General features: G+C 37.3%; 1 protein-coding gene across 1 annotated transcript; it reads left to right on the top strand.

Moving 5' to 3' along the window:
• The first annotated feature begins 182 nt into the window (after positions 1–182).
• On the top strand, positions 183–9497 carry ube2v2 (ubiquitin-conjugating enzyme E2 variant 2). Its single transcript, XM_056249323.1, has 4 exons — positions 183–264; positions 1995–2143; positions 5130–5255; positions 8636–9497. Exons 1-4 carry the CDS (start codon positions 249–251, stop codon positions 8780–8782), a joined length of 438 nt encoding a protein of 145 aa, XP_056105298.1. The 5' UTR covers positions 183–248; the 3' UTR covers positions 8783–9497.
• The last annotated feature ends 1121 nt before the right edge of the window (positions 9498–10618 follow it).

Below are 10618 nucleotides of genomic sequence, written 5' to 3'. Positions count from 1 at the left end.
AAAAAATTCTCCACCTACAATATGCTAAAAGACATAATAGTTAAATGAATTAAACTTAATTCAAATGGCCTTACATGTTACACTGTGATATAATGCTGTAGTCTAGTGTCATATAAATTATATATTTAAAAAAATCTTTGCAGTGGAGCCACACCCCTCTCCTCTTACTAACTACAGCACTGCGCGCATTAGTCACATGACCCATCGACGTCACGCCTTCGTATGCTTTTGGATTCGGGCAGAAGAAGATGGCGGCCTCCTCAGGTTAGTCTCACAATCTCCTCAATCCTCGCTGTCCTCCGCGGCCGTTTTTTAAAACCTGAAGCGCCAAGCACATGCTTCACAATCTCATATGCATTATCCGAGAGGTTTACCGTGCTCGAATGCCTTTATTTACTTCACTTAACAGACCTGTGTGCAGTTTGAACTATTTGTGTGTGTGTTAGCATCGAGCTAACGGCCCACAAACAGACCTGTAGTTTAAAAATAATATCAGATTTATTTTATATGATCAGCTAATGAATAATATAGGCACACATCGAGAATAATTGTGCATTTATATGGTGCCGAAGCATTGACAAAATGCTGTATGTTGCAGTTGGGCGGGTGTATCGGTGCAAATGTGAGGCGAGGCGGAGCATTGACGCGCGTGCTGCTGCTGGTTCCGTCCAGTGCCGTGACAAACGGGCCTTTAACTGATGTTTATGTGTCAAACCAGAACCTGAGCAGGTTAAAACAGCCTCAAATAGTCATTTAAACCTTTTAAAGATAATACGTTTATGTAAAAGTGCGTAATGATTGTGTAATATATATATAAATAACACTCATTTATACTCTCGTGTAAAGCCATTTCATAATAATATACATGACGTTTAGAGTTTATGAGGGGGTGATTTATACAGAGGAGATCTTTATAAAGGAGACCTTTAAACCCATTAAATCTCAGATAATTTGAGAAATTCATTATAATTGTTTACTATTGTATGTAGCTGCAAATCTGAGCAGATCTCATTTATTAATATCAAATGACATTTTTAGGGTTTATATGTAAAGAACAGCACATCTTAAACATCTAGCTATTTTAAACGTTGACTTAGATCTTTAGATAAGATTGCATTGCATTTGCACAAGCTAGTTTGCACACAGTTGTACATCTTGACACAGAATAAGATGCATGTAAATGAAGTTTAAAATGTGTATGTTCACATATTTTAAGGTCAGAGGCATCAGCCGATCTTTTTTCAGAAATATATTGAGTTAATCAGTCTCGTCTTGGCCATGAGATTTTGAGGAAGTGAGAAAACTTGATAGAGAATGGCTGTCATTTCCTGAATCTTTCACGGATGAGTGATTAGTCGTTTCTTTAGACTCCCACCCGAATTTGCAAATCTCGTACCTCCACTTTAAGTCAACCCTAGAGTATCTATGAAAACACTAGATTGCTAATCAGTGTTGAAATGCACAGTTTATTAACATGTCATATTTGAAACTGCACAGATTTTGTGTGACATGCACTTAAACATGCTTAGTTACATTATTATTTTTTTCTCTGGCTGATCAGACCGTTCAGTTCTATTCTGTTTATGAAAATTGAAGTCAGTGAGATCCCTCATACCGTCATTGTTTTGTTCGGAAAAGAATTTAAATAAATTGTTTTCCCAGCCAGTGCATCAAATACACATCAAATGTACCTCAAATAAGAGGTTTTGCTCATCCACGAATAAAACATATGTTGATTTCATATTAAATGAAAACGCAACTGTCTGAAATGTTTATAAAAATATCCAAAAACTGTGAAATTAAAGTAAAGATTCACCTTACTATCCCGCCCCGTTCAATTCTGTTTTTACTTTTTACATAAAGAATTTTATAATTGAGATATCTCTCGGTTAATACGAGCTCTTAAAAACTACATGTGTAATTATAATACATTTTTTCAACTTTTGTATACTACATCTAAAATATTTTAAACATGTCAAATCTCGTTCTTGCAGGAGTTAAAGTCCCTCGCAATTTTCGTTTGTTGGAAGAGCTTGAGGAAGGACAGAAGGGTGTCGGTGATGGGACAGTGAGCTGGGGTCTGGAGGATGATGAGGATATGACTCTCACGCGGTGGACGGGCATGATCATCGGACCTGCACGAGTATGTTTGCTGTTTAACCATGTTAAATGACAACAATACGGATGACTCATCTGACAAAATGATAACATTCCTCAAATGTTGTGTTGAGATATCTCTCGTTTCAGGCTTCTTCTTTTTTTTTGCGTTTCCGCTGTCAAACTTTTTTATAGCGTGCAGGGCCTGAATTTCGTTTTGGAAAATGAGATGATTCTCATGGGGGGGGGGGGGGGGGGGGTTTGTTTGAGGGGGAGAAGGGGGGGGTTTGTGCTCGTTGCATTTTTACAATGGGGTAATATTGTTGTTAGGAATATACACAACACAAGGAAGCTTGATTTAAATTGTTTAATTAAATTGAAAAAAGTAGCACAAATAAATACAATAGAATAAAGATACAAATAAAGGCAAATAAAGAGAAAAGTTTTTGAATAGGTCTAACACTATAGTATTCATATACAGAAACTGAATAAAGTAAATGGAAAATAACACTGGGTGGTATTTTAGTCCTGAATAAATTAAATACATAGGCTATTAATCCTGATTCCTTTAACTTAAAGCTATCTTTTGTTGTATTGACAACAAAATTAATGACAGACACATATGGCTGCCGTCACTTTAAGAGCTAGTGCACGGATCCTGTGTTCATTATACTGGCATGCGTTTTATGCTTATTAAAGACAAAACCGACTATGTTTAGAGTATACTCACGAAGACCGAAATTGACACAATTTTGCGTGTTAAAGCAATATAATCCGCGAAAAATAACTTTTGTTACTGGCCAGCTGTTCTTGAGGCGGATTTTCTATGAATGTGCGCATAGAAAATCATCTCAGAGAGCGTGTGAGCACTGATTAGTTTAAAATCGCTTGAATGTTTAAACTGGTTAGACTTAGGGTGCTTTCACACCTGGATCGATTGGAGACGTTGTTCCGAAACAAAGGGGCGTTTCGCTTTTGGCCCGGTTCGTTTGGTCATATGTGAACACAACAATCGCACTCTGAATCGGAACAAAACAACCGAGCCGAGACCGCCTAGAAGAGGTGGTCTCGGCTCGATTCCATACGAACCCTGGAGCGGTTCGTTTGTAGTGAGAACACAACCGACCCACGAACCGGAACAAATCAATGTGTTGCCTGGCAAACAGACGCCAATAGATCGCTTGTCAACATGGAGCTTCGGCAGCGTATTTTGCTGATTTGTTGCGGTATGTTGTTGTGGTTAAGGTGGTCTCGTACCTTATGTAGCTAACTTACTGCTGTCCGAGTTTTTTCGCCTTTGCGCGGCACTGCTCGACGGACCGTTCATAACCCCTCTCCTTCATTTTATAGCTGATCTTCTTGTACACTTCGGTGTTCTTGTGTGTAGTGTCCAACATCCGGGAGATGTGTTCTTCCGACCAAATATCTATGAGGCATTTCACCTCTTCGTAGCACCAAGTCAACCCGCGATTCAATGCGTTGGTGGAAAGGGGGTATTAGTTAGGCTACTGTTGTCATGGCGATGTCCCACAATGGAATGCGCGACCTGCACGCATGAGGTAGTGACGTAATGGCGTAAGGAAAGCCCTGGAAGGGTGCGCGATTTGGAGCGCTTTACAACAGTGTGGTGTGAACAGAGTGACGTATTAAATTGATTCGGAACAAAGTATTCTGTTTCGGATCTGTTCCGGAACAAAACAAATCGATCCAGGTGTGAAAGCACCCTTAAAAAGACGTGCAAATGGTAAACTTCAGTCATGATGCACTGCTGGCCCGATTGTGCAAGTGAATATTCCGTCATGTCCCGACTCCTAAACGCGAGTGTGTATTATCGCCGCAGCGCTTAATGCTTGCCTTGCACAACACATTTTGAGAGAAGAGAGAGAAGACGCGGCACCGCTGAACACTCACGCTGTTTGTGAAATTGCGTCTGGCAGATAGTTGTTAAAAGAATTATTTGATTTTATCAATTATTATTTATTTTGTGTGGATTACGATTGCGGGAATTTCCCGCATTATAAATAGGAGACCTGCGGGAATGATTAGAATTATGCGCAATACCCGCAATCCCGCGCCGAAATTCGAGCCCTGGCGTGACTGAAATCTTGGACACTAGTAAACAGCATTCCTTCATACAATCCAGCCTGACGCATGACAGCTGGTGGTGTAGATTAAAGATAAAGATGCATGCCATGAAAAGCAGTACTGCAGCAGAAACCTTCTTTAGTGGTTTATGTATTTGTTCAAACTGGCAACATTATTTATTGGGCTGCAAATGTGTCCCGCTTCTGGCTATGTGGTATACTGTGATTTTGTTTCATTTGCTTAATGGCTGAATGAAACCTGCCATGAAACCTGTCTAGGTCACATTTCACTCGAAAATTATAGAAAATATACATTTTGCATAATGATAATAAATCATATGTTAGCGCCATTTGCAATGACATTACTTTCATGACAATTTAGCACTTTTGTTATAAATTAAATTTATGCTGATTTTAATCAAATACATTTTTTCAGTCTACAGTAACGAGAATTATGCTGAATTGTTATGAAAATAATGTCACTGTGCAAATAACCTTAATTAATATTAGTGTTGATTTTGAGGTGGAATATGAACTACACATTTCTTCATGAGATTCTCCATAATAATAGTGTTATTAAACAAAGTAAGATAATTGTAAAACTGAAAAGAAAGAAAAAGACATATAGCCTGGTATTTTGCTAAACAGAATTGGTTCAGATTTCTTTTGCATTAAAACTATTCAGCTAGCACGAAAATACAAGGTCATTTTGAGTGGATAAAATTGGTAAATAAGTTAAGTGAGATGTGTTTCCATCTGTAGTCCATCATCGTGTGCTGCTATCGTATAGAATACTGAAAAACATTATTTCAGCATGTGAAGTGTGATATTTTTTTCGAGTTGTGTAGGTCTATTCTCTTTGATGAGTTGATGTGTTTGTTATCCTCTCACTTTCATGTTCCATTTGGCATTTCGGCTTTAACCTTTGACTTTTTCCTCATTTCTCAGACTAATTACGAAAACAGGATATACAGCCTGAAAGTGGAGTGCGGACCTAAATATCCCGAATTACCACCGAATATTAGATTTGTTACAAAAATTAGCATGAATGGAATAAATAATTCCAATGGGATGGTAAGTTGAATCATTTTTATAACTGACTATTTTGAGTGTTATTTTACCAGCGTATTGTCTGTTATGTTTGTGATCATTTTACTGCAAACTAGAGAATTGTGACGTTGCAGTTATTTTCATACTGATGCAGAAAAGAGTCACTCGAGTCACATCAGTACTGCAGAGGAGGGACGTTTTTCACTTTGCCTGCCTAAGCAGAACCAATAATGAATCTCAAACATGTCTAATGAGATTCAGCTGGAGACAGAATACAAAAGGAGCCGCAGTAAATTAAACGGTTTATTACACCACAGAGGATTGATATATATTTGTAATTCTCTTCTGTGTGTTTTTCTTAGTGATCGGTCCAAATATGCGATAGTCTGTTGGATATAGAATCAAGATCTTTGTGCTGTTTGCCTAGTGGAAGTATATTGGTTTAAGATGAACTAAATCCCTGACCAAAATGCTGTAATTTTGCAAGCTAATTTGTTGAAACAAATTGAGGGGAATAGGGTCAGCTCTGTCACGTTTATATTAAATATACCTCTAGGCAAGTAAAAATAAAAGTAAAACAAACACATACAGCTTAATTATATAAGGATGCCTGTTTTCAACTGAAATGAGAAGGAAGACTTTATCCTCTAAAAATCTTTTCAAACTGAAGATTTCACCCTTTGGACAAAGTTTCTTGTTTTCTGTTGCTAGATTAAGGGGGCGTTTCATCCAGTGACACATCTTACTCTAGACTTTATAGTCATGATAAAACTCAATCATCTGGCACATCAGGAGATTTAGGCCTGTTTGATCATTGTTTATTGGGCAGTTTGATTAGCGTCACTCCGATCCCTTAAGTGGAAACAGGGTTCCTACGCTGTTTGGAAAAGTAATGGAATTTGATTTGAGTAATTTCCAGGTCTGGATAAATATGGAAAAAATAAAGGTTTCTGCAATTAAGAATTTTTAGAAATTAAGTTAAAAATACATTAATGGCAAAAGTGTAGTGATCATTTAGGGCATAGGTCGGCAACCCGCGGCTCTAGAGGCCGCCCTAGTGGCTCCCTGGAGCTTTTTCAAAAATTTGAAAATGGAAAAAATATTTTTTGTTTTATAATTTCTGTAGGATGAAAAACATGACAAACATTCTTAAAGTTTTTCAACGTTGAAAAAATGTGTATAATAAATATTTAATTTCAACATTTCTGTCAACGAAGAATTTACGTCATAGACTGTGACACACGTGTCTGTCAGATCGGCGTGATGCTAGACCGGTGGCTGACAAACAAACAAACAAACCGGCGGGTGTGTCATGGGCCATGGATCCCAAGGGGAAAAAGAGAAAGATAGCTGAGCACTCCCAACGCACTCTAGTGCGGCGTGGGACTAGATTTGATGGCCGAGCGCGGGCGCGTGCGGTAATGCACTCACTCTACTAAAACAAAATAGAAACGATTTACAGGCCAGAATTTCTATTCATAACATATTTGAGCGATGAGCGATATAGTCAATCACAGACATATGTGTTGATTTCTTGAACACAATGGCCAATCAGAAACATTTAAGATAGACTCCCCTCACGCTCAAAACTGACTTTTTTGTTCAGTGCTGAATTCTGTATGCTGGCAAATCCTCCAATTATAACAAACAACGTGTGGATATTATGAAAGATTCATTGTGCAGTCAGCTTAATTGATAATAACAGAGATGTGTGAGATCGCGATGAACTGTCAGCTTTTTAGGAATTATTAAGAGAGCGCACTTTGCGCGCATTCAGTCCATGCACACATAGTAAACTGCTTGCTTTTATGTTAAATTAACAGTGGTTTGTGTTTTAATGCTTTAATAACAAATAATTTATCAGGAGGATGTATGGTGGCGACACGTAGGCTAACTTGAAAGTATTTGGAGGTACAGAAAAAAGTCTATTTGCGGGCGGGAGCGGGACAAAACATAAATGTTGCGGGCGGGAGAAAGAAAGTTCAGAACGTCAGTTATAACGACCCACGCATTAAAAAATGGTCGGGTTAAAATCGGGTTCGGGCTCATTATTACGTTTAATGTGTCGGGCCGGGCTTGATTTTTTGGGCCCGATCTAAGCTCTAATTTGTAGCCTACTTATCATTTTGATACTAGAAGTCTAATATAACACTTACAGCATGTGTTGCCTTTATTATAAGGCTTATATAAAGCTTTTAATTTTTTGCGGCTCCAGACAGATTTTTTTTTTTTTTTTTTTTGGTCCAATATGGCTCTTTCAACCTTTTGGGTTGCCGACCCCTGATTTAGGGATTGTCAAACATGACTGAATGAATTCAAGGCGCACATTTTCCTTTCCCAAAACTGTCTTTTTCGTAAGTGAGTCTCTTTTGAACTTCACTCAGGCTGTTTGGTGATCACGCCACATCAAACCACATTTACAGTATCAAACCGATGTGTCAGATGTGAATATATGCCATTTATAAAGTGTTTTAGGCTTCTTGTCATCATATAAGAGCATGTTATCACTTTGAGACAACCAATAAAAAAACAGAGTAAATTAAAATATTTACAGATCAACTGTACTATATACCAAATATAATGCTGTAAGAACCGTTTGTTAAATATGGTCTGAAGAATCTACAGAGAGGTTTGGAAATTTGAGCCTTTTGAAATGGAAAATGTGTAAGATCCCTGTAAATAGGAACAGTTTTTTTTTTTTTTTTTTTGCATGTCATTACAATGACTTCAACCACTTTGCTTTTCTAGTGTAAGCTGTTACTGTTTTTTTTTTTCCTTTTTAGCTTGTTGGTAAAATTTCCTTTCAAGAAAATCTCATCTAAGACCATTGACAAGTTCCGGGTTGGAGTTGAGCTGTATCGATTGCATTTGTGGCATATTTTGATTATCACCGACAATAGTTTAGTCTCATCCTTCAGTTTTTTTTATGCAAATATCACACTTGCAGTAACCCTACCAATATAAGTTAACCAGGTTATTCTGAAAATATAATAATGAGTTTCCTACCAACAAGTACAATGTTTAAATCTTGTGGCTTTTAAAACTGCGTATTTTATTCAATGTTTACCTTCCGACTCGTGTATTTTTATTGTGGGTTAAAATAAGATACACTTACTTTACTATATATAAAATAAAATACTTTTTTATAACTGAGAAACAAATTGAAATTGTCACAAATGCTGTTGACAGATTTTAACTTGTATTAAACCCAAAAAAAACATTTCTTTAATAAATCCTGTTTATTCTTTATTAATTTTGTGACATGATTTGTGCAATGCAAATTGACTTGCAGCATTCTGTTGTAATAATAATAATAATTCATTACATGATTTAAGATACAAGCGCTATATAAAAATGTAACTAATTTCTGCATGTCCCTTTCTTTCTGTCTGTTTTTGTTTCAGGTGGATGCACGTAGCATACCAATTCTAGCAAAATGGCAAAACTCATATAGCATTAAAGTCGTTCTTCAAGAGCTGAGGCGTCTTATGATGTCCAAAGAGAATATGAAGCTTCCTCAACCACCGGAAGGACAGACGTACAGCAATTAATTGTAAATGATTGTTATGACCCTCTGTCTTAAACCTTACTCTCTTAGAAATGTCTTGTAAATCATCAGAAAAAGAAAAAACAAAACTATTGCTCACTCCACACTCAAACAGTCTCCGCTGCAGGAGCACAATTGGACATTTCTAATAGTTTAGCTTGAGAAGCAAAGAAAGGAAAATGCTTATATTGTGTGGCACCATGTTCAGTTCTGTTTTGAAATCAAGAGTGCACAAATCTCTCTCTTCCAGTTACATTTACATCGACCACAAGCTTTGTTGATGAGCTGAATCCTGTCAGCATACACGCAGAAAGAAGGCATGCTAGGTGAGGTTTATACAGATCTGTTCATTTTAAGTTAAAGTAATGGGACACCAAAACTAAAAAAAATTAGGATGCATAAACAATGGCATGCTTATTAAAAAAAAAAAAGGGAAAAAAAGAAACATAAAAAAGCAGTTGAGTAAGTTGTATGTTAACGTTTAAAGAACTTTTTTTGTGTGTGTATCTGAACCCCTCACTCACAATAACGTTAAGGGTCCTAAAAGTGTGCCTGTAGTCTTCTAGTAGACTTTCTCTTCTGTTCGGTTTTTATTTTTAATGTCTGTATTTGACACAATCGCAATTTGTTTCAGCGTGTTGTAAACGGATGCTCTGTTCTGTTCTGAAATCAAGCCGTGCGCAAGGATCTGTCGGGTGCATTAAAATGTGACTCTCCAACCCGCTGTCAGACTCTGTTTGTACACGAGTCACTCACACGCTGCAGAAATACGCTGAGATGTTACTGTACGAATAAAGCAGCAAACCCTTGCCATTCAGGGACGGGATACGGAGAGTGTCCGACTCGCTGTTTTGCATCGTTTGAATGACACAGCCTTATTTTTACAGTGATAGATTAATTTTATACATCAAACCTAGCAGTACGCGCATATCACTGCAAGGTAACTAAACATAAGTGTGTGTTGCGGTACATCACATTTGAATTGCTCATCACAAGTTTATCTGATGCGTTTGAACGTTTTACACACTTCGTGAGGTGACGTACTGTGAAAATCATTTACAAGTGAGTTTGAGGTAGGGTGTTTTCATTAGGAATCGCTGATTGTGTTAATAAGATTTGCTGTACGCTTGCCCTTGCTTAACCACAGTGCTTTACGACTCCACCTGTAACTGCAACGGCATGCTGTTATGTAGCTTTCATTACAACACCAACTAGTACTTCAGTAATTATAACGTTAGAAGCACTGTTATAATCCTTAGGTACTCTAACAAAGTTAATCATTGACTTAAAATGTAATTCCAGTGAATGGTCGGGGTTTGTTGTGCTGTTGTTCATTTATGCTTCGGTTGGCTATGACCTTTTTATTAAAGTCTTCATTAGCAAAAACTAATAGGCAGTTATCGTGCAAATTAATATATGTAGTGGCAGTTTTCTTACGGTCTCTACATTTTCAGAGCCACAAATGAAATCACCCTGTAATGCATCTAAGGAACATTTTTTTTCTCCTCCCTGTTCATGTTTTTCTTTCTTTCTTTCTTTTTTTTTAAAGACGTATAATCAAATTAAGTTGAATTATGTGACACCGGGGCTATGTTCAGAATAATAAAACAAACGTTGTGGAACACACTCGGTTCTTACTCTGGTCATTTTTTGGAGGATGTCGTGTTGAAGTATTTGTGGAATTAATATTAAAAAGATGAGTTTAAATAATTGTTTTATTTACAACACAACATTTAGCTTGTGATTCACAGGTTCCAAAAGGGGGTTTTCACAGAGATGCTATGGAAGAACTTTTCTGGGTTCCCCAAAAAAACCTTTAAGTCAGGGATGGGCAACATCG

The sequence above is a fragment of the Rhinichthys klamathensis genome, unplaced genomic scaffold, assembly GCF_029890125.1.
Source record: "Rhinichthys klamathensis goyatoka isolate OS25496 unplaced genomic scaffold, OSU_Roscu_1.1 h1tg000059l_1, whole genome shotgun sequence".
Taxonomy (NCBI): Eukaryota; Metazoa; Chordata; class Actinopteri; order Cypriniformes; family Leuciscidae; genus Rhinichthys; species Rhinichthys klamathensis.
This window is presented reverse-complemented; position numbering and strand designations above follow the sequence as displayed.